We start from the raw sequence: 24344 nt of genomic DNA, 5'->3' as shown, positions 1-24344 counted from the left end.
AAACGACCTTAGTGCATGCAACTTGTACCAAAATATAATCACCAGTTGTCCATACAAGCTAAAGTAAATAGAGCAACCTCCTTCGGTTCTTGGGCGACACACTCGCCGTGTAGCCCATATTGGTGCAAACGTGGGCAACATATTGGGTTTTGGGCAACATGAAATCTATTTGATTTAAGATTGGACCAAGCCTATTTAAATTCAACAACAATAGCTAGCTCATTGTTATTGGTACAAGAAACAAATTAGCATGTTTACTAATATAATATTAAAGAGCGATTTTTTTTTCCTTCCGTCTCTAACTCTCTCCCAAATCTATCAGAAGCTAGATTCACACGTGTTCTTGGTTGCATAAGCCAAACTCAGGTAGTGAGAACTTATATCACTCAAATAAATCCAACTTAAAAAGTAACAAACTTCCGCAGCAACGCGCGGAGAATCGTCTAGTTAATACCATGAACAAATAAATCCGGAACGCTAGCTCCTCTGACAAGAAGAGAGGTACTAGATCGAACAACCGGATTGGAGCTCCAGGCTTGTTGGTGCGCCCGAGCCGGTGCTGAGCGTGTGGGCGTGGCGGCTGAGCATGGAGTCAAGGCGTTGCAGCTTGAGCTCCTGCCGGAACTGCCGGATGAACTGCTCCGCCCGCGCGTTCAACTCCGCCTTCCCTTCCACCGCGTAAACACGATAGCCGCGGCGGTGCTTCCGTTTCACAAACTCTGCCACCGTCGCCGGCTCCTCCTCCGGCGGTCCACGCACCAGCGCCGCCACTCTAGCTGTCTCCTCGGTGACCACGGCCACAGCCGCCGGAGCAGCTGGTGGTGGTGGTGGTGACGGCATCGGTTCCTGCGCATGGCGCCCCTCCTGGCCGAGCGCGCACGTCCCGTCCCCGTCGGAGCTCACCATGGACTTCACCGCCCCTGCGGCCGTTTCATCCTCTACGTTCCTGGACATCATCGAAATCGCCGCCACGGACGACGCAGGTTCCGGCACGGCCAACTGGCGATCAGGTGCCGCCCCGGCCCCGGCCCCGCTCACCTGATTCTGTTCCTCTGCTTCCGGGGATACGTAGTAGTAGCAGAGCTCTACGAACGGGTGCGTGGAGAACATGGCGGAGAAGGACCGGAGGCGGTCGAGGACCATGGACGACGCGCTGCGGCAGAGCTTCCTGCGCGTCGTCGACGCCGCACGGCCGCCCTGCTGGGCGCGGGACCGGGACGTGACCGCGATTGCGACGACGAGCGCGTTCAAGAAGAGGAAGCACGCCACGCCAGGGGCTGAGCCACCACGTCAAGTAGTCCAGTGCCATGGGCCGATGGACTGATGAGCAGCAGCTCGCTTGCTTGTTCTTCTTTTGCTGCGGTCTCTCAATGTCCTTCACCTTGGCTGTCTTTGCACTAGCTATATTGATCCGTTGCCCAGCGGTCTGCACGGTTGACCACTTTATATAGAAGGCAGGCTTGCACAGTTACGCGGCTTCTTTCGGCTGCGATCGTGTCACCTTAAAAAAAACGTGCAAATATGCGTGTTCCATCTACGCGTAAAGCATTGGATGCCAAAACAAATAAAGTTGCATTGGATGCATCAGCGTCGCTTTTGTTTGTTTCTCGCGCCTTTTATATTGCCCCGTGCGCATTGCATGTGCGGTTCGTGCAAGTGAATTATGTGACATTCTTTTAGCCGAAGCTGCAGCCTGCGAGAAGATTCAGCCTGCGTGTTCACTGTCGTTTATTGCTTTTGGATGGTTAATTAACATGACTAGTCACCGTCCCGATCCTAGTCTAAACTAATAATTAATTAAGTATTGCATTGGTGGACTTCCGCCTGCGTGGAATTCTTTCTTCGTACGTCGTCGTGGTTTTGTGATTATCCAGGTACTGCGGTATTTGTTGTTCGCTATGTGAAAAAACAGTTCGTAGCAACGGTTTTTTTAGGGGCAGCTGGTATTGGAGCAGCCCCTACAGTGATGTGCTCGGGCTCCAGCACAGTAGCCGTCCCTACAAATACGTCGATTTGTAGGAGCGGCTATTACCAGCCGCCCCTGCAAGTGTCACCAGTCGCCCCTACAAATGCCCGTTGTATATAAGCACCTCTTCACCCCTCTAATAAATCAGAGCCATTGGACCGGCACTATGCGGCCCTGATGTATTCAGCCGTTGGATGACCCCCTGATAAATTAGAGCCGTTGGATCGAAAACACAAGTATATAAGCACCTCTTCATCCCTCCCAAACCCTAACCTCCTACCCTCTCTCAGCCACTCTCGTCCACCCTCCCTCCCTCGACCGACAGCACAACTCTCTCTCTCTCTCTCTCTCTCTCTCTCTCTCTCTCTCTCTCTCTCTCTCTCTCTCTCTCTCTCGCTCGCTCGCTCGCTCGCGCGCGCGTGCGCGCGCGGATCGACTGGCGCGCCCCTCTGGCAGCGGCGCGGCGGCGCATAGCCGGGATGGACATGGAGCGTGGTCCCTCCGGTAGCGGCGTAGCGGCACGGGGTTCCTCCGGTGGCGACGCGAGGCCTAGAGCCTGGATCGACGCGGGGCGCGGCTCCTCTGGCGGCATCACGAAGGTAATCGTTGAGATCTCGTGATGGGTTCAGGTTAGGTTTTCGAGTGAAGTTCTGAAATCCGACGAAACTAGAAAACAAGCGCGGTGTTGCCGCGCACTTGCTTGTGCTGGGCCAGCCAGCGATACGTGGGTGTGGGGAAATGGACTTGATTGAATAACCTTTAGATGGGGGCTGAACATCAACCTTATATCCAGATGCGAAGAATTAGAATATGTCGTGTTCTCTCATTCTCTGTGATGAGTAAACAGATGACGAGTCCGATTTAATCTATTCCATTATACCATGAGGACAATTGAGGCATTTGTCTGAGAGAACACAACAATGTTGCTGTAGTGTTGCATATATTTCACAGGATGAATCGCTGGATAAGAAATTTCTCAATCTGAATGCCAACATTATGTCCATGTATGTACTGATTATTTTAAAGTTTCCCTAGTTTCCAATCCAACAGTTCTGTTGATTGCTAGGACAAGTGCAAATAAGTTGAGTTGCTAATACAATCAAATCATCTCCTACTATTGTTATAATTTGTTGTACTTAATTGAATGACCTTTAGATTCAGATGGGGCCTAACATCAAATCTTAACCCTATGTGAAGAATTAGAATATGTGGTGTTATATGTGATGAGCAAACAGGTGACAAGTCCGATTTAATGCATTCCATTATACCATGAGGACAGTCAAGGCATTTGTCCGAGGGAATGCAACAATGTTGCTCTAGTGTTCTAGTGTTTGATTGTTTTTATCTCGTTACAAGGAACCTATTAAGGATTATATACTGTTCAGACAAGGGGCTAGGTATTAAAGATGTTAGAAATAATCCTATGTGCCTAGGTGCATGCTAATGTCTAGGTTCATAGCATTTACTTTAGTTAAATTTCAGCATGGAGTAATAGGAGGAATAGGCTGATTATATATAATTGGGTAATATTCTGCATTAGTTAGGAGGCTATCATAGCCTGATTTGTAGCTCACGTTTGGCTAAGTAGAAGAGAACAGAAAAAGGCAAAGTCATTCCAGACACCAAAACCACTTGTGCTCGTGTGTGTTTCTTGTGTATGAGTTCCTTGTGTCCGGTTAGAGGCATATTTGCGTTTTAGATCTGAAAAAAAAATGAATATGAGTTCAGTTTGTTGTCATTCATGTCCTAATTTCTTTCGTTACAGATGTGATTTTTTGAACCTATTTTATTTCAAGTTAACTTTGACCATCGCTAAATTTAAATTACCTTGTTGAAAGCTCTAGTTTGATTTTGGTGAATTAATGAAATCCCAAGTGCTAACCTAGTTTATCAAGTGATCATGAGATAGGTAGCACATTCTAAGTGGTGAAGCAAATAAAGATCATGCCATGGTGATAATCAAGTGATTGGACTTGAAAAGAAGAAGAGAAAAACAAAAGGCTCAAGGCAAAGGTATAAGTGGTAGGAGCCTTTTTAGTTTAGTGATCGAGACACTTAGCGAGTGTGATCACATTTATGTTCGATAGCCGTACTATTAAGAGGGGTGAAACTCGTATCGAAATGCGGTTATCAAAGTGCCACTAGATGCTCTAACCCATTGCATATGCATTTAGGATTTAGTGAAGTGCTAACACCCTTGAAAATGTTTGTGAAAATATGCTAACATATATGTGCACAAGGTGATACACATGGTGGTTGGCACATTTGAGCAAGGGTTAGAAACTTCACCGGCGGAGTGTTCGCCTGTAGAGTGCGGACAGTCCGACGGTGCCACCGACGCACTGTATAGAAAAGACAGGATTTCATAGAGTGCACCGGACGCTGGCCTCAACTGGACCGGTGCGTCCGTTCAGTGGAAGCAGTGAAGACGCTGGCGTTGGTCTTCGATCGGACGTTGGGTCACTTCGTGACCGGACGCTGGCGTGGTGCGTCCGGTCCTGCTGACTGAGGCAGCGCACAGAGGAGATAGTGAGTGACTGGACACTGGGTGAGTCCGATTAGGCATGACCGGACTCGTCCGGTCACGAGTGGAGGCTTACTGTAAATGACCGGACGCTGGGGTCCTGCGTCCAGGTCATGATCTAACTGACGCGTCCAATCACAGCTGGAACCTTACTGAAAGTGACTGGACGCTGGGGTCCTACATCCGGTCGTGGCACTGTGCTACATCCGGTCATCACTTGACCGTTGGGATCGGGCGCTCAGTATTTGAAGAGAGGGATGATGTGGCAGCCATCCGTTGACCGGACGCTGGCAGGGTGCAGTCCAATCGATATGACCGGAGCGTCCGGTCACCCCGAGTTGTGCCCAGTGAAGGGGTACAATGGCTCTATTTTGTGGGGCTTCTATTTAAGCCCTACGGCCGGCTCTAGCTCACTCTCTTGGCCATTTGCATTGACATAGCAACCTTGTGAACTTAGTCAATGCCCTCCCACTCATCTCCATCGTAGATTCAATATCTTTGTGAGATTATGAGTGAATCCAAGTGCATTGCTTGAGTGTTTGCATCTAGAGGCACTTGGTGTTCGTGTTTCGCTGCGGGATTCGCTTGTTACTCTTGGTGGTTGCTGCCACCTAGAAGGCTTGGAGTAGCGAGGATCGTTGAGCGGAGGTTGGTGATTGTCTCCAGCTCCGATCATGGTGATTGTGATGGCTTCTTGACCTTTCCCCGATGGAGAGCCAAAATGTACTCTAGTGAATTGCTCGTGGCTTGTGTGATCCTCATCCTGTGTTGGTTGTGCGGCACCCTATTGAGGGATTGGCGTGTGATGCTAATTAGCGCGTGAACCTCCAAGTGAGTGAATCGCCACAACGAGGACTAGCTTACCGGCAAGCAAGTGAACCTCGGTAAAAAATTATTATGTCATCATTTGATTCCGAGGTGATTGGTCTTCATTGGTATTCATTCTTGTGATTGATTGGTTCACTCCTCGACTCGGCGGTATAACCATCTTGCTCACTCACTCTACATTACCGCAAACTAGTTGTCAAGCTCTTTAGTGTAGCTAGTTGTGAGAGTTTGTTAGTTTGGTTAGTGTGGCACTTTAGTTAGCCTTTGAGAGCACACTAACTTAGTTTAGTGACATAGTTGTTGTGTGGATAGAAACTATATAAACTAGAATTGTGATAGGTGGCTTGCATTTTTAGTAGGCTAGCGCAACACTTGCTTCGCCTCATAATTGTCTAAACAGTTTGCTAAGTATTGTTGTAGAAATTTTTAATAGGCTATTCACCCCCTCTAGCCATTAGGACCTTTCACTTGCAACCTTGCAGCCGTGTTCTCAGCCTATTCTGTAACTTCATTCACTTTGTGGTCACAGTAGGGATATAAGTTTGGCTCTGAGAAGGCTAGCACATTGAATACATATGCTGCAATGAAGTCTGATAGCGGCCAGGGAACTCCTCCTCCGGTGGCTACATCCACGGCGAGCCCCATCCCCAGCGTCCATACATCCACTCTGGTGAGCTCGAACAGCCAAACCTAACTCAATTGGGTCAACCAGGTTTAGTTGCCAGTAGCACTAGATCAATAGCAGGCACACTTGCCGGCACAATGTTTTAATTGGAGTTAAAGAATTAAAAAATAATGTCCAATATATTTAGATAGACGAATCTTGTATACTGATGTTTCATTGGTAATTAAAAAAGAATAATATTCAGGCACATCTTGCAAGCCATAAGCTTTCTGCCGATTATAGCAACAACATCAAAATAGAAGGATTTTTTTTCTAAACTTAGACGACAAAGAGTCAAAGACTATTTAGTCTAATCTGACATGGAATGGCAATTGGTAGATCAATTACAAAACTAATTTCACCTTACATTGGCTTTGCCTACTCCATGGATGTCAATTGGCTGACTGGCCATGAAATGAATTACATGGATCTTTTTGTTTCCATACAGTTAACAAGTCATTAACATGGTTATTTTTCTTAAGAATGTTGCTAACATGGTTACATTGGCTTTGCGTACTCCATGGATGCTGCAATTGACCTCCAAGTTTCTCTTTTTTTTTCTCTGGCTCTGTGTTGATCTATGTCAGATACTCAGATGTACTTGCTGTAGTCTTATTTTAAATGCATTGGTCATTACAGAATATGTAAAACCCAGCCACTTTACAAATTTTCATGATATTGGTTAACAAAATAGCACCCCTCTTTCAAAATACTACAAATCTCTGTTAAACTCAACCATCTAGCATGTATATGCAGTTCTTTACATGTGCACTAACTTGCAAGCTAACATCTTGCTCTAGGACATTTTCTTTTGCTACCTGGATGAAATAATTGGAGAAAGCGATCTAGGCAGCTATGGGTACTCTAATTTGATCTAACCCTGTACTTTATTCAAGCTTTAAGTACAATCGAGTCTGCAAATTGCAGAGCAAGAGATGAGAGTGCATATTTTGCTTCACGAGCAACATTTCTTTCGGCCATTCTCTCGGTGATCCCTATCTGGCCCGCTTTAAGAAGGACGTGGCTTTGGCTACTTATTTTCATTGATGGAGTCAAATGTCGTCCTTATTTCTATTGATGCATAAAGCAATTCAGTTTGAGTAATTTATTTAGTCATAAATCTTGCTCTGTTTGGCAGCTATTATTGTTTGAAATATAATATAATTTAGCAAAAATTACTAGTGCAGGACTAGGTTGTAGTCTCGGTTAGGAAGAAAAGGCTAGCTATAAAAACACTATATGCGGTAAGTGTAACTTACTTTAGTACTTCATTACATGGCTGTCAAAAGCATTACTTAATATTTTCATATGCAAAACACACAGTGCCCCAAGTATAAACCTGTGAGTGTACATTGTGGATACTATGTATGTTCTATGATGATTAACACCGATGCTTATAGGAGACACCCCCCTTAATGATAAGTTTAAACCTTTTCACTCGTAGTATAAAAACTTCACACATGATATAAAATACTAAACTGAAACTTATTCTCTTGTAGTGGAAAGAAGAGAAAGAAATGAAAAAAGACCCATACAAGGATGACAAACTCTTAGAACTCGTCGATAACCTTTGCAACTTCATATTGGATCAGATTGTACACGTCAAACGTACCTACCATGACCGAGATTCTGACTTAGGTATAAATCCTCAGTATCAACACCTTCGTAAGACTGAAAGGCTAGCTCTAGGCCGTTGACATTAGTCTTACCTTGTGAGACGGTTTAGACTTGTAGAACGAATTATACTTATGAATTATGTCTATTTAATAATGGATTGTATATATTCTTGTGAATTGGACTTGTAATGGTAGTTTATATAATGCTCTTGTGCTTGTGGTCATATTTAAATTATATATGTTCTAGTCAGATTTAAATTATAATGCTCTTGTGTTTGTAGGGGTGGTTCAGTCTAGAACCGCCCCTACAGTACATTTTTCTGCTAAAAAAATCAAATTTACAATTCAAATTCGTGTATATATATATATATATATATATATATATATATATATATATATATACACACACACACACGAACTAAACCACCGCTACAAACAGGTATTATAGGGGCGGCTGGTACTACAACCACTCCTACAAATCGATTTTGTAGAGACGATGTAGGAGTGGCTGATAACACCAGCCGCCTCTACAAATCGATTTGTAAGAACAGTCTAGAAACTACCCCTACAAATACATAATTTGTAGGAATGATACCGAGCCGCCTCTAAGAAGCCTCACCAACCGCCCCTAAAAACCATTCCGAGCAGCCTCTGCAAAGCCATTTCGCCATGTTCACTAGATACCATGAACAAGATATTCTGTGGTCGACGATATCAGCAAAGCTGCTTGCAAGTGAAGGCTTGTTGGATGGCTGACCGTCTCTCTTGGGGCGACTCCGACCGCTCCCCTTGGGGCACCACCACATCACCCCTTCCACCCCCCAATTCGATGCCGGCGACGAGCCGCACCACGGCGGTCGAGGACCTTGTGGCTCTGCGTGACCGATGGCGGGCGAAAAACATCCCGGGGCCCTCCTCGATTTCCCCGACCTAGAGATGGAAGGGGAGAGATTACGAGTTGGATTTTCCGAAGATTGCCGAGGGCAGTCGCCGACGAGCGAAGGCGCGGGGCTTCTGTTTTCCAATGAACAATGAAGCGCCTGAAGTCAAACATGTGACGGCGAAGAACTCCTTTCCATTTGAGGCGGTCGAGGTCAGTTCGGTGAAAATCAAGCAGATCCCAATTGAGCTTCGTTGGTAGACTCATGGAGTTGCTGAGCAGAGGAACTTGGAGGCGGGAGGTAGAAGACAATCGAATCGCAAACTGGGCAACGTGGGGCCAATGAGTCAGCGACCGTGGTTCCGCTTACCGCCTAAGGTGTGTATCATCCCTGGTATCCTAGGGTCGGGACCGGAGGACAGGACACGCGGCGATGATCGAGAGGGAGGTTAGCTGATGGGTAACGGTGACCCCGAGTCGGGGCACCTTTCGTTGCTTCCCAATATTCACCATCCTAATTCGGATCCGATTCAGAGTGGGGGTGCAACCTCTTCCTCCCCTTTGAACCCTAAATTCCCCAAATCCACGATTTCGTCTCACAATCTCGGTTGATTTGTTGGTCATTTGTGGAAGGGGGGTCCGACGAAATCCTTTGCAACAGCAGTAAGAGCCTCGCCGTCTCAAACTGTTCAGGGGAGGATGAATCACGGTGGCGGGCGCTGGAACCAACAGGCCTATGTGCGTGGCTCCTATGATAGAGGAGGCTATGGCCGAGGAAGGTTCGATGATGGTGGCTATGGGCGTGGTAGAGGTGATGGCAGTTATGGAAGAGGTGGTGGCATTGGAAACTATGGAAGAGGAGGTAGAGATGATGGTTCCGGTAGAGGTGGACGGGATGGTGGTTTCGGGCGACGTGGTTCTGGAGGTGGACGAGATGGCAGAGGGCGCGACATCAACACCAATCGCGGTATGGTCTGGGAAAGACACATCAATCAAGAGGAAGAGAACAAAGAAGGTGCAGTTGAGGCTGAGAATCAGATTCCTGATGAAGTAGAGGTGCCCGTGAGTCAGACTGCTGAGAAGGATGCTACAGCACAAGAACACCAAATTGCAGAGATTGAAAGCTCACAAAAGGATGCTGATGGAAAACAAGATGATGCTGCTAAACAGATGCTCAATGTACCTGATCAGCAAGGTGATGTTGCCCCAATTCCTATACCACCTAGAATAGCGTGAGATATGTGGGCTGTATAATCATGCAACCAGGGACTGTAGACGTCTGATCTGTGAAATTTGTGGCATGAATAACCATATGTCATATGATTGCAAAAGATGTTTGCCATGGAACTTGGGTCCAGAGTTGTGTGCCGCCCAAGTTGAGGACCAACGCTTTTTCTACATAGATGAGTTGGTGGATCCCAGAATAGCCAGAGAGAAAGATAGCACTACCATAATCTCCGTTATCAATGGTCAGGCCACTAGCAAACAGATAGAGGAAGAATTTATGGGTCTTGTGGGGGGGCTTCAACCTGGAGATGGACTGCTAGACAATTGAGTGAAGGTAGGTTTGTCATGAGATTTCCTAGTGCACAGATGGTACAAGAATGGAGTGGATTCAGGAATTACCCCATGAGAAATGTTGATGCTTAATTGAAAATTGCACCATGGTCCAATATGGGGGCGAAAGGGATATTGCAACAAGCTTGGTTTAGGGTAAAGGATATCCCTACTGACCAAAGATCCATAAGAACAGTTGCTAAAGTCGGAGGTCTGGTTGGAAAGGTCTGGGAAATAGATGAGAAAACAAGACTCAGACCTGAATTTGTGAGAATGAAGATTGCATGTAGGGACATTGCAAAAGTTCCAAGAAAAGCTGAAGGGACCTTAGGCCTGGCAGTACATGATTTTATCTTTGAAAGGGAGGTACAACAATCTGAAAGTGGGAGAATTCTTTCAAGTGGTATTAGAGTTGGTGAAAGTGACACTCAACCACCATCCAAGAAGCAAAAGGCTGAGTCTTCAAATGCAAAGAAACTGATTACTCCTGCTGAACAACCCCTTCCTAATATCAGTGGTGCAAAAAATGGAAAGCATGTTTGTGCCTCGGCTCCTCCAAAGCATAGTTTTTACGGTGGCGTGGCGAGGCGCGGCGACCCACCACCTTCACACCTTTACAGCGTCTATGGCGCGCGGCGTGGCGACGCCATACACACATCGGCGCGGCGGTTTCTAGGCGGCGACCCACGGCCTAGAGCCTAGGCGTTTCAAGGCGTTTCTCTAGGCGATGGCTAATACATGCATCAATACCTAAAAGAAAAGGAAAAAAATAGGAGATTAGGGGTCATGAAATAGGGAGAAAGAGAAGAAGGCCCATTTAACGGCCCACCTCTCCACATTACAGCCTCTCCCACATCCTCTCCCTCTCCTGCATCTCTCCCTCTCCCACACGCATCTCTTCTACGCCCGCACGCCGCCGGTTCCTCTTCCTCTCGCATCTTTCTCGCGCCTGCATCTCTGCCTCTACGCCCGCCGCCGCCGGTTCCTCTCCCTCTCCCGCAGCTCTCTCTCAGTCCATGCCCGCCGCCGCCCGCACCCGCGCCCGCGCCCGCCGTCCGACTCCGCCTTTTTGAACCTTGGAGTAGAGACTAGAGAGCTTCACTACTTCACGGGCGGATCCAGGCGGCGAGCCGGCGGCTCGGGAGATCCAGGCGGGGGCGGCCGGCTCGGGCTCGTGCGAGGCTGACGGAGGGCGGGGGAGGCCAACGGAGGGCGAAGCGGACGGATTTCCAGGCGGGGGTGGGCGGAGGGCGACCGTCCCGGCGGCCGACGGCGGCGGCGGCTGGGAGGGCTGCTTGCGGTTGCGTCTCAGGCTTGGTCTCTGAGGGCTCCAATCGGCCACTCGGCCTATACAGGTACCCTCACGGCCTCACCCTCACCCTCACCGTCTATTGCGCCCGCCACAGCGCACAAAGGCGCCATAGGACGCCAAATCGGCGCCACGGGGACGCCACGGCGCTATGGCGGACGCCATAAACGCCAGAGCCGTGGAGTCGCCGTGGCGAGAGCCAGAAAAACGCCACGGCGATATGGCGACGATATGGCGTCGGTATAGCGACGCCTTAACAACTATGCTCCAAAGTGTATGGTGAAACCTGCTTCCCCCTTGCTCATGGAGACATGCTAAAGGAATAGTGATTCATGATGATCAGAACGACAAAGTACACATTCCAAAAACTTTTGAAGATTCGGATGCTGAAAGCGAAACTTTGAGTGAGAAGATTAGAAAGATTGATGGATATGGTAACTTGGGACAAGGGAGCTCTAAACAACATGAAGGGGGGATTCACACTAGCTCTGGTTTATGGAAAACCCAGTTGAGACAGAGACAATCAAGCAGATCATTCAGGAGAAGAATATTGCGAAGGATACTGTGGATACTCAAATGGATGAGGCTAAAGAAGAGAATGTTGTGATAAATACTCAAGAAAGCACAGTTACTGCTGTAGAAATAGCAAGCCAAGATGAAGAGCCAGACAGAAATCAGGAATCTCTCCCTGAGATGAAAGTGCAGGAAGCCAAGATGGATGAAAACAAGAAAATGCAACCTAAGGAAGACCAGCAAGTAAGAAGGCAAAGCGAAAGGCTGGGAAAGAGCATTCACCTCACAACTCAAGAAAGGAATGAAATCATGACAGAGAAGAGATATCTTGAAGGTAACTCAACACATTCTGTTTCCTTCTCTGAATTAACTAACAATTACATGTGTTCTATTGCTAAAAATATGGGTGTTGTGATCACTGATGATGATTTTGATACTTTTGATGTTGTTAAAGAGCTAGAACTTGTTAGGGCTAATTTGTATGAGAAACAACATATTAATAAACAAACTGACCAAAATGATGAAAATGTGGATACTGATGACCATGAAGAAACTCTTATGATTGAATGGCACCAAGATGAGTTTTCTGAGTCAGAAGATTTCATTAAATCTCTTTCTAAAAAAAAGGAAAAAATATCAAAAGTGGCAACAAGAAAGTTAAAATCTCCCCAATAGGGAAAAAGCAAGACCAAGAAGATCTTGGCTTGCAAATCCTGGGTTCAGGGAGTATCAAGGTACCCCTGAACACCAGGAAAAGAAAAAATTCAAAGGAAAACGATGACGATGCAAGGTTTAGTGTGGAATTGTAGAGGCATCGAAAAGAAAGGTGTCGCTACTTTTCTGAAAAATCTAATTCAGGAATATCAATTTCATTTTGTGGGACTACAAGAGACTATGGTGCAAGATTGTGATGAGTCTATTTTAAGAAAATTTGATCCACACCAAGATTTCCTTTGGATGTGGAATCCCTCCAAAGGAAAGTCTGGTGGTATCCTGGTTGGGGTTAAAATTGATCTATATGATGTAGGCTCCTTCAAGCAAGGGGAGTTTGTGATCCAGTTAAACCTATGGGATAAAAATAATAAAATCAAATGGAATGTTCTGATTGTATATGGTGCTGCACAAGAAGAGAACAAGATGGCTTTCTTAACTGAGTTATCTAGATTCTGTGCAGCAAATACTAAGCCACTTTTGGTTGGAGGGGACTTTAATATCATTAGATATGTAAATGAGAAAAACACTATGGATGGAGTTCATAGACATACTAATATTTTCAATTCTTTGATTCACTTCTATGAGCTGAGAGAAATAGTCATGACTGGAGGGAAATATACATGGACAAATAATCAGGAATACCCCATTTTGGAAAAACTTGATAGGGTGTTGGTTACTAAGGAATGGGAGGACATTTTCCCACAAGCTTTAGTTAAAAAATTGCCTAGAGAGATATCTGATCATAATCCGTTAATTATATCATCTGTACAGTGTGAGAAACCTCCTAGTACTCAGTTCAAATTTGATTTAAATTGGTTGACAAACCCCGAATTATTTACAAATGTGGAAAGAATTTGGCTCAAACCATGTAGAGCCACAACACCTTTGGACAAAATTCAACAAAAACTTAAATTGTGTAAGCAATACTTTAAAGGCTGGGGGTTTAACCTTCAGGGAGAGCTAAAAAAGAAAAGGAAAGAAATTCAAGTTGAACTAGTGGACTTAGAAAACCTTGAAGAAAATGTGGGTTTGTCTATGGAGCAGACGGAAAGGAAAATATGGCTGATGTGTGAAAATTTTAAACTCTTAGATCAAGAAGAAACTTACTGGTATGAGAGAAGCCATGAGACATGGTTGCTCAAAGGTGACAACAATACTACCTTTTTCCGTAGGTGTGCCAATGGTAGGAAAAGAAAGAATACAATAATTACTTTGGAAGATGAGGATCAAATCATTGAAGGTGACAAGAACCTACTGGAACATGCTACAAAATATTTCTCTAAGCTATTTGGCCCTGAGCAAGAATTCCATGTGCAAATGGATCCAGAAGTCTGGACAGAGGCAACAAATGTTAATGACATGGACAATCACATTCTTTGTAAACCCTTTTCTGAAGATGAGATAAAATATGCCCTGTTCCACATGGAAAAGAATAAAGCCGCAGGTCCAGATAAGATTCCAATTGAGTTTTACCAATGTTGTTGGAATATAATTAGAACTGATATTATGAATCTTTTTGATGATTTCTATCATGGGAAAGTTGACATTAGCAGATTAAATTATGGCATCATAACTTTGCTGCCCAAGGTGAAAGAAGCCAATAGAATTCAGCAATATAGACCTATCTGTCTCCTTAATTGTCTATACAAATTGATTACCAAGACCTTGACTATCAGATTTGAGAGCATTGCTGAGAAACTAATCCACAATAACCAAACAGCCTTTATGAAGGGTAGAAATATCATGTCTGGAATCTTATGCTTCCATGAAATTTTGCATGAAACTAAAAGAAGAAAAGAGGTTGGCATCATTTTGAAACTTGATTTGAGAAGGCATACGACAAAGTTAACTGGAATTTACTGTTTGAATGTATGGAGAAAAGAGGCTTCAGTAAAAAATGGATTAACTGGATCAAACAAGTTGTCACTGGAGGAACTGTCAGTGTGAAGTTAAACAATACCATTGGACCATATATAAAAAGCTACAAAGGTGTTAGACAAGGGGACCCCCTATCACCCATTCTTTTTAACCTGGTAGCTGATTGTTTAACTAGAATGGTCATTAAATCGCAGCAAAATGGAATGTTCACTGGTTTGATAGAACACATTATTCCTCATGGAGTGGCCATACTGCAATATGCAGATGACACAATCATTTGTCTTAAACATGGGATGGAAGGAGCTATTAATATGAAATTTCTTTTGTACATGTATGAAATGCTGGCTGGTTTGAAAATAAATTTTAATAAAAGCGAAGTTATTATGATCAATGATGAGGAGAATTTGGGGCAAATATATGCTGATCTTTTCAATTGTCAAGTAGGGTTCTTCCCAATCAAGTACCTGGGCGTTCCTGTTAGCCCAAATAGGCTACATGTCTGTGATTGGCTCCCTCTTTTAGAAAAAAACAGTAAAAGGTTAGATGTTTGGAAGGGTGGCTGCATGTCTATTGCGGGCAGATCTACCTTGATTAGTGCTAGTCTTAACAATTCACCGATATATCATATGTCTGTCTATCTTTTGCCTAAAACTGTAGTTGGTAAATTAGACAAGATAAGGAGGATCTTTTTTTGGCAAGGAGGAAGGACAAAAAAGAAGTATCATTTGGTTAAGTGGGAAAAGATATGCAAAAGCAAGAAAAAAGGGGGCTTGGGGATTAAGAACTTGAGGAAAATGAACATCAGTCTCCTTTGCAAATGGTGGTGGAAGCTAGAAAAAGAAGAGGGTTTATGGCAAACAATTGTCAACCATAAATATTTTAGGAAGGACAATATCTATGGTGTTTCTCACAAGTTGAATGATTCTTCTATTTGGTATGACCTGTTAAAGATCAAAGATGTTTATTTACTGGGGAGAGATGTTTGCATTAAAAATGGGTGTCAAACTAGATTCTGGAAAGATAAATGGCTATATCCTCAGCCTCTGTGTATTTCAGATCCTATCCTCTTTGAACTATGTGAATGCAAAGATGTCTCTGTTGAGAAAATTAGAAGTGGTGAGGTTCATATTACATTTAGGAGATGGCTTCCGATAGAATTAAGACGTAGATGGGAGGAAATTTGTTGTGATGCCTCTTCTTTTATTCTGGTAAATGAACCTGATAAAATCATTTGGACATTAGAAAAGAACCAGAAATTTTCTGTTAAGTCTACTTACAATGCTTTGACAAGTAATGACGCTGGAATATATCACAAAAAGGTTTGGAAAGGGAAGATACCTGCCAAGATAAAAAAAAATTCTTTGGTTAATGACTAATGACGCTATCCTTACTAAGGACAATCTCATTAAACGAAAGTGGAAAGGTGATCCTGTCTGTTATTTCTGTTCAAACCCTGAAAGTATACAACATCTCTTTTTTCAGTGCCCCGTGGCTAAAACGATCTGGGCAGTGGTGGCTAAATGTTTTGGTGCAGATACAGTTCCCAGAAACCTGAATCAATGTTGGAGATGGTGTGATCAGTGGCTTCCCTTTGGGAAGAAATTTCATGTTTGCGGAGTTGCTGCTATTTTCTGGGCAATTTGGAAAGCGCGAAACAAGGCTTGTTTTGACAAAGTTGTCATCAAAAGCCCTTTAGACATTATATATCATGCCTGTGTGCTAATGACATATTGGGCAGGTCTGTATGGCGAAATGGACAGGGAACAATTCGTGGAGGGGATCAACACTATGCTGAAGATTGCAGAGAAGATTCTGAAGCGCAAGCGTGGAGATACTGAAGCTGAAGCTGCGAATCGTTTACAAGATGGCAACCCTGAGGGACAGGATGGGGCATCAGCTTAAAAGAAGGGAGTGTGGATTGCCTGAAGATTTTGGTCGATGGATGAAGATGACTGTCGTCAGTTTCACTGGTTGTAGGAAGTTTATGTGTCTGGAGGGAACCCCCCTGCCACTGTCTTATTTTTTTTTCTTTTTTTTTTTTCCTGCTGCGTAGGTCCTTAAGGTGTTGCTCTGAGGCAGAGCCTTAGTTTCCTTCTAGTTTAAACCCTGGATGCAGGTCAAACTGTTAGTTTGGTCATCTGTGCTCTGTCTAATCTGTCACAAACTCTGTATTTCCGTTAATTCCGTTTAATGGAAATGGGAACTTCTCGGTTGGAAAAAAAAATTTCTGTGGTCGTTTCCGAGTACTACTTAATTTATAAATTGCCTCTGATCTGTTGATTGGACGATTAAATTTTTTTGACCGTTCGTGTGTGCTGCTATACAATACTACATTTTTTGTTGACTGGAGGTAGGTAGTAGTAGATCGTCAGATAGTTGTAAGGATTCAGCATAGTTGTTAAGGCGTCGCCATATCGCCGTGGCGTTTTTCTGGCTCTCGCCGTGGCGTTGATGAGGACATCAACACCGATCATACATCCACGCCGTCCACGCCGACACCTGCTGGTCCTATTACCCGTGCTCGTGCTCGAACACTTAATCATCAAGTGAGTTCCTTCTTGAGCTCTTGTCCATCCTGTTTAGATCTTGGAGACACGTGCACTCTTGTTTTGATTAGGAATCAAGGAGAAGACCGAAAGGGAAAAGGACTCGCGTAGGCTGGATTCGGACTGCAGCACACCTCCAACTTGCGACGGTCGCCACGGTTACATACGGAGTCGGATTGGGGTGATTCTGGACTTGTTGGAAAGCTAATAAAGTCTACTTTCATACGGATCTGACCTCATACTCATACCTGCTCATAAACGGCGTCAACAGCCCAAAAATCACCGAGAGGTCTATTCTGTCCAGGGTGCTGCGCCACCTTAAGTTAGCCCAATGGGCTTATATCGTTTAGAGTCCAGTAGGGACGCGTCCTAGGGTTGGAGCACGACCCAAACTCTCTTGTGGTCGTCCTCCACACGTCATATACCCCTTAGCCGCCACCAGGAACACTTGGGTTTTGTTTAGATCAAGTTTAGCCTTTGCTACTTGCTTGTAGGCGCGCGTGCTGATCCAGCCGTCCGTCTCCTTGTCTTCGGAACCCCACTCAAAATAAGATTCAGTTTGAGGCTTTCAATTCCATCTTGCAAATTCAGTGCTTGTTTTCTTGTTCTTGCTAGTTCTTCGATTGCTTGCAGGACGGGAGCCCTAGTGGCTGGTTGTCGCGCTCCACAAGATCGTGACGGCCTTTGGAGGTGGTGTATCGGTTGCTAAGGCGCGGTCTTGGAAGGCTGTAGTCGGGCCGTGAACGTCATCTCCATCCACCAAATCGAGTGATCTCACGCCTCTCATCGAAAGATCGTCCATAAACCCTAGCGGGTTCATATCAGCTCCGGCGTTTATGGCGTCCGCCATAGCGCCGTGGTGTCCCCGTGGCGCCGATTTGGCGTCCTGTGGCGCCTTTGTGCGCTGTGGCGGGCGCAATAGACGGTGAGGGTGAGGGTGAGGCCGTGAGGGTACCTGTATAGGCCGAGTGGCCGATTGGAGCCCTCCGAGACCGAGCCTGAGATGCAACCGCAAGCAGCCCTCCGAGCCGCCGCCGCCGTCGGCCGCCCTCCGCCCGCCCCCGCCTGGAAATCCGTCCGCTTCGCCCTCCGTTGGCCTCCCCCACCCTCCGTCGGCCTTGCCCGAGCCCGAGCCGGCCGCCCCCGCCTGGATCTCCCGAGCCGCCGGCTCGCCGCCTGGATCCGCCCATGAAGTAGTGAAGCTCTCTAGTCTCTACTCCAAGGTTCAAAAAGGCGGAGTCGGACGGCGGGCGCGGGCGCGGGTGCGGGCGGCGGCAGGCATGGACTGAGAGAGAGCTGCGGGAGAGGGAGAGGAACCGGCGGCGGCGGGCGCAGAGGTAGAGATGCGGGCGCGAGAGAGATGCGAGAGGAAGAGGAACCGGCGGCGTGCGGGCGTAGAAGAGATGCGTGCGGGAGAGGGAGAAATGCAGGAGGGGGAGAGGATGTGGGAGAGGCTGTAATGTGAAGAGGTGGGCCGTTAAATGGGCCTTCTTCTCTTTCTCCCTATTTCATGACCCCTAATCTCCTATTTTTTTTCTTTTCTTTTAGGTATTTATGCATGTATTAGCCATCGCCTAGAGAAACGTCTTGAAACGCCTAGGCTCTAGGCCGTGGGTCACCGTCTAGAAACCGCCGCGCCGATGTGTGTATGGCGTCGCCACGCCGCACGCCATAGACACTGTAAAGGTGTGAAGGTGGTGGGTCGCCGCGCCTCGCCACGCCGCCAGTAAAAACTATGGGATTCAGATTGGAAGTTCCAAAATAGGACAAGTCACACAAATATTAATTATTTCAGGTCCAAAAAACATGGGACTGGGCCGAAAATGATCGTCTGGCCTTTTTTTTTCTCCACACATCTATATGAAATCACAAGATGTACTAGAAAATATGTTTGTACATTGCAACGAGACATATAATTTGTTACCCGATGCTAATGCCAACATAATAAGCTAGCTTTTGTTGTAGTTAATTGGACTTGGTCCAACCTTAAATCAAATAAATTTCAAGGTCTGTAATAAATGGATGCAATAAAAGATTAATTCCAAATTCGAAAATTGATATGAGATTGACAAAACTTAAAAAGATGGTTATTGTGTATATCTATCGTGAACACTGGCGGAGCCAAGGGGGGGCTGGCAGGGGCCATGCCCCCCCCAATGTTTGACAAAAAAAAATTAGTAGTATGACTTAATATTTTTTATTTATATTAAGATGGAGATTATATAAAATTCTTGTCATATATACCTATTAATATCTTCTAGATAATATAATCATACAAAACACAACTAGATAATAAAATTATCGTAATGAAAAAGACCGAACCGGTCCCCCCTAAGTATAATTCCTGACGACCGGACCCCCTTGAGTATAAATCCTGGCTCCGCCACTGATCGTGAAATGAAGAAATGTGGAAGACAAGCCATATACATTCGCAGGCGCACTGTGACGTGAATGGGCTTGGCGAACGACATGAGTGATGTGGTGCCAACAAAAATTTTGCAACTCCAAATTAAAAGTGAGAAGGGTGAGAGTGAGAGACCACGGACCTGACGAAGAACGGACGAACGGCTGGTGGCACCACTACGCTATGTTCTTAACTAAGAACTCTAAACCAGTTTATTGTTTAGTAAATTTGATTTCTAATTTGAATTGGAGCATGTTTGTCTGAAAATTTCTGATAATTATGGATATATATTAAACTATTAATAATATGGACTCGCGACATTTTTTACCCATATATTTAAGGAAGCCACAGCTGTACCCAATCACATTTAAATTCAAATATCTGTTCTCGCACTCTTCTGATGATGAGCAAACAAAATCAAATACTCTTACACATTGAGCAAACAAACCAAAACGATTGACCACCGACCGCCGGGGAGCTACTGCGCGGTGGGCGATGCTGCGCCAGCGCCGCGTCGGAGCGTGCGGGTGTAGTTGATGATGGAGTTGAGGCGCTCCAGCTTGAGATCCTCCCGGAACCTCCGGATGAACGACTCTGCCCGCGCGTTCAGCGCCGCCTTCCCCTCCAGTGCTTCCCGCCTGCACGCAGGTGCGCGATGCTGCATGGTTGTTTCCGCCAACTTCTCCTCCTGGCTCTGGCTCTCAACGGCCGCAGTTGCCTCGTCGGCGCTGACAACGTCTACCAACGGCGGCTGCTGCAACGCCAGACTGTGAGCGGCCTCGTCGTCCGAGCTGGTGGACATGTCTTCTCCCGCTCCCGCCTCTTCCTTGGCGATCTCGGACGATGCGCCGTCTGCCTCAGGAGCTGCTACTGCCGCCGCAACAGGTGACCTCGCTGGTTCCGCAACGACGGCTGGTTGGTGCGGCTGCTCCAGTTCCAGCTCGGGGGACGACGTGCTGTAGTACTCTTCCACGGGGACGGCGGCGTGGACGGAGAACATGGAGAAGGAGCGGAGGCGGTCGAGGACCATGGACGACGCGCTCCGGCAGAGCCTCCGCGTGGACGCCGCCGCCGCGCGGCCACCTTCGTGGTGCCCGCGTGACGTGACCACGATGGCGCCGATGAGCACGTTGACGAAGAGGAAGAGCGCCGCGCCGGGGCTGATCCAAGACGGCAGCGGCCACCCGGACAAGTACTCCACTGCCATTGATCGGTGATCAGCAGCCGCTCCTAGCTCGCTCGCCGCTGAGGTTTTTTGTGCGCTTAGCTATACTCAAACCGCACAAGTGATAAGAGCAACATATATATATACTGCAGTAAATAAGCAGGTTTCCGCAGAGAGTACAAGAGACAAGCACCTTGTTGCTGTCGTGCTGTCTACATATAATAAAATAATAAGAAACAGATTAGGAAAGGTAAAGCATGTGCAAGCTTGTGGCATCGTGTGTTTGTGCTTGTCTACGCGTACAAAAGCCCTGGTTCAAGAAAGAGGCAACGTTGCTTTAGCAATAATTTACTACTTCCGCATCGTGCATGTGTAGATCGTGCAAGTGGGAGGAACGGACGAATTGAACTCCACTCTTTTTGCCCTAGCTGCAACCTGCAGCTTGCAAAGAAGATTCGCTCGGAGATTAACAACGGTTAATTTAACCTGCGTGTTCCTTTGTCATTTACTGGCTTTTGGATGTGTTTTAGACGGAGCAATGGCTGGCATGCATGATACTTATGTTCTCTGTCTTTTACCTAATTATTAGTGGATTATTCGTCGCAAGGAATCCTTTATTTTGTGTTGCTTTTTCTTTCTCTATATTTATATACCCATGCAGGTCAGTGTTGATGTATATGCTTAGTCCCTAAGCATAGGAAGGATATACACCCGAAATGTGGCCACAATCTCCTTCCTTTCTTGTTGGGGTCACGTCACCTTGCTTTTCTTAGTTATTTATTAATATTTTGATCATTTCATTCACTCGTATGAACGGTTAGATATTTAGGCAAATAGAATCTATATATTTAATTTGAATCCATAAATTGGCAATATATTTGTGACAATAAGTATATGCACATGTGGTCTACTCGCAATTCCAAAGATACTAAACATATTGATCAAATGAATGAACATACATAAGAACTAAAATTGTTGTAGTTTATACCAGAGATGGGATCAAATAATTCCTAAAATGCATAAGTAGAGGAACCAATAACCAACTCGACTTCAACTGTATCTAAGAATATTAAGCATGAATTATGTTCTAGCAAATGCAAACAGTCATGATAAAAGGTGTATGGAACACTCATAAGGTTGCAAGCTCAAATAGGTAAAACTAGGTTTCTAGTAATATAGTAACATAAATGCAATATACAACACAATGCAATCAAGTAAATTCAATTATATATAAAAGCTACAGAATGCTTAGGAGCCTGCCGCGATACTCAGCGGGTGGTGTTGCGACTTCGGGTTAAGGCTCAACGTTGTTCTTAGGGGGGTCACCTCCTCGTGTACTTCCTCTCCTATATGATGCATACATGAATGAGTAAATGTAATGCTTATGCTTGGTATGAGATGCCTGAACGGTATATGATCATGTATGAAAGCATATGAACCCACTAGGTACATAGAGTGTAGGTGCTTTAATTTAAAAAGAAGTGTGCGCTGACTTGTGTCTCACAGACTGTCAACGGGGAACTGATGAATGCAGAGTTATCACAATGGGGAAGCACGCTCAGTGAGTTCCCAATCTTGCATCCTTTCTCTTTGCTGCCAGCGGCCAGGAACCATGATGTATGCCATAGGTTATTAGTATGACAATTATTATGCAAGATCAGATTAAAACTGGGTCCATACACCATGCATGTAATAAGGTGCCTGAGGTATAACTAGATGAGAAGTGTTCATCATAGTATCCACTAAGCACCAGGTAAGAATGGATTTATTTTCGCGATAGATGAGCACGGTGCATTGGCAACCATTTAGCGACGACCAAGACTAAGGTAAGTCCTGCCCGACCTAAAGTTTTGGGCACAATCTGCCTCTGGATCCATATATGCTATGCATGTAGTAATGTTGCAAAACCAGATTAATAAATCTAACATAAGCTGGCAAAGATTGAAAAGAAATCATTATCAACTGATTTAATACACATGATTCGCAAAAATAAAACTGATTTACTACACATGTTTCTACTTCACCAGTACATTTTTATGAGAGCCCACATATGGTACAACTGCCCGGCAGATGCCGCAATTTCCACGTAGCACAAAAACGAACATCGCAACCAAAATGGCATCAAAACTACGCGACACAAATTACAAATTGTAAGAGCATCTCCAAGAGTTCCCTAAATATTCCTCCTAAAAAGTCTATGTTTACCAACTCCTAAAAAGATTTTAGGAGAAAAAAAGAAGTTCATCTCCAATAGTTCCTAATATTTGACTTCTAAAAAATCAAATGCTGGTCCCATTTGACGTTTTTTTTTTCTGTGGTCTTCTTTTTTTCCACGCGAACCTCTTCGTCGCCGCGCGTATCCGCGCCGCCACCGCCTGCATCCGTCGTGTTGCCCTAGCCCAGCAGTCGACAACCAGGCAAGCAGGCAACAGCGGTCGGCCACTAGGCAAGCAAACACAGCATGCATACAGTACCATGCAAGCAAGCAGGCGGGTAGCAACCAGAGCAAGCAGGCAACCAGCAGCCTGCACGCAAGCAAGCGCTCGTCGTCGCCTCGGTGGCACGCAAGCAAGCAGGACTATTTGTTGTACTTTGTCACTTGTTCTCTCTTTACCCCAAGTGAAAGTGTCAGCTATTTGAGGCAAATGTTATGTTAAAAACATCAAAGTGTCTCTCGGACTGGTACTATAGCATAGCAACAAAGTGGCTTAGTAGAATTATCATGTTAACAATTGAGAGATACTACAGTCAAAGATGCACAACACATGACGCTAGCTTGTACACAGTAAAATTCTTCTGGTACACAGCAGGAGAAGAAACAAAACTCCTGCGCTTTCTGCCCTTATTTAACCGAGATCAGGGACCATGAGGTAGTCCTCGTCGTCGGTGACCTCGATCCAGGCCTTCTTGCTCTGGCGCACCCCGGCGCCGGCAGCAGCTTTGGCCGTCCTGTAGTACGCGGCATCGTTCGCCTCCTGGGATCCGAAAAGCTCCGGGACCTCCGCCAACGTCCTGCCGGCCTTGGGCGCCTGCTCGTGGAAGAGGTCGATGTCGGCGAACCACTCCAGCTCCTTAAACCCGAGCGGGGACTCCTTGTGCAGCTGCAAAACAAACACACACACACAAGAAGAACATGAGACGGGACCGGTGGGTGGTCGGACATGGACCGGCGGAGCTTGTGTGCTATCGTCTTGCCTTGTCGCTGGACTCGTAGTCGGAGAACCGCAGGAGCTCGTCGACGGCCCAGCCCTGTGGCAGGAACTGCGGCGGCGAGGGCACCTGCTGCGCCGCGGTGGAGACGGCGGCCTGTGGCGGCTCGACGGTGGCCTTGGGCGGGACGTGGTGGTCGGAGTCGTGGGCGTCGCACGCGTGGCTTCGTCCGCGTAAAGTTACGCGGAAGGAGGATGAATTTACTAAGTCTTAAAAGATTAGAAGTAAATATTATGAGTTGTTGGAGAGGGTTTTTTCTCCATCTTTCTAAAAAATAAGGATTAGAAGGATGTTTAGAGAACTCTTAGGAGATGCTCTAAAAGCCTTTGTATAGACCAACACCTGCAGTTCGGCGGGCTGTCTATGAAATGAATGGATCTGTGCCGCTGTTATAATACAGAATTCTGTGCTCATTTCTCCATGTAGGCAGCAACCATTCTTCAGTTATATTGAGTGGTTTTGCTCCAAGGTGAGCGCCTGTCCAAATCCAATACAAATGAGCAACGAATGCTTGGCCTGGTGGTCTCACACTCGTCAGACAGGTTTGTCTCATACCCCCAGTATACAAAA

At 45.9% G+C, this 24344-nt stretch overlaps 3 protein-coding genes and 2 non-coding genes across 5 annotated transcripts; 2 read left to right on the top strand and 3 right to left on the bottom strand.

Annotated features, from left to right (window-relative positions):
- Window positions 1–367: 367 nt before the first annotated feature.
- On the bottom strand, window positions 368–1406 carry LOC136501420 (uncharacterized). The gene has a single exon (XM_066496945.1). The coding sequence runs from the start codon at window positions 1141–1143 to the stop codon at window positions 505–507; it is 639 nt and encodes a 212-aa protein (XP_066353042.1). The 5' UTR covers window positions 1144–1406; the 3' UTR covers window positions 368–504.
- A 1387-nt stretch (window positions 1407–2793) lies between these two features.
- LOC136502433 (small nucleolar RNA SNOR75) lies at window positions 2794–2879 on the top strand. The gene has a single exon (XR_010770572.1). It is a non-coding gene; the product is annotated as a small nucleolar RNA SNOR75 (small nucleolar RNA).
- Window positions 2880–3181: 302 nt separating this feature from the next.
- Window positions 3182–3267, top strand: LOC136502434 (small nucleolar RNA SNOR75). Its single transcript, XR_010770573.1, has one exon. It is a non-coding gene; the product is annotated as a small nucleolar RNA SNOR75 (small nucleolar RNA).
- Window positions 3268–19788: 16521 nt separating this feature from the next.
- On the bottom strand, window positions 19789–20660 carry LOC136498873 (uncharacterized). The gene has a single exon (XM_066494588.1). It carries the CDS (start codon window positions 20604–20606, stop codon window positions 19878–19880), a length of 729 nt encoding a protein of 242 aa, XP_066350685.1. The 5' UTR covers window positions 20607–20660; the 3' UTR covers window positions 19789–19877.
- Window positions 20661–23128: 2468 nt separating this feature from the next.
- On the bottom strand, window positions 23129–24188 carry LOC136499836 (B-box zinc finger protein 25-like). Its single transcript, XM_066495347.1, has 3 exons — window positions 24173–24188; window positions 23760–23983; window positions 23129–23665 (listed from the first exon to the last, which is right to left on the bottom strand). Exons 1-3 carry the CDS (start codon window positions 24186–24188, stop codon window positions 23411–23413), a joined length of 495 nt encoding a protein of 164 aa, XP_066351444.1. The 3' UTR covers window positions 23129–23410.
- Between the last annotated feature and the right edge of the window lie 156 nt (window positions 24189–24344).

This window comes from Miscanthus floridulus, chromosome 13 (genome assembly GCF_019320115.1).
Source record: "Miscanthus floridulus cultivar M001 chromosome 13, ASM1932011v1, whole genome shotgun sequence".
NCBI classification, from domain to species: domain Eukaryota; kingdom Viridiplantae; phylum Streptophyta; class Magnoliopsida; order Poales; family Poaceae; genus Miscanthus; species Miscanthus floridulus.
Note: the sequence above shows the minus strand (reverse complement) of the source record. Positions and strands in the feature narration are given on the sequence as shown.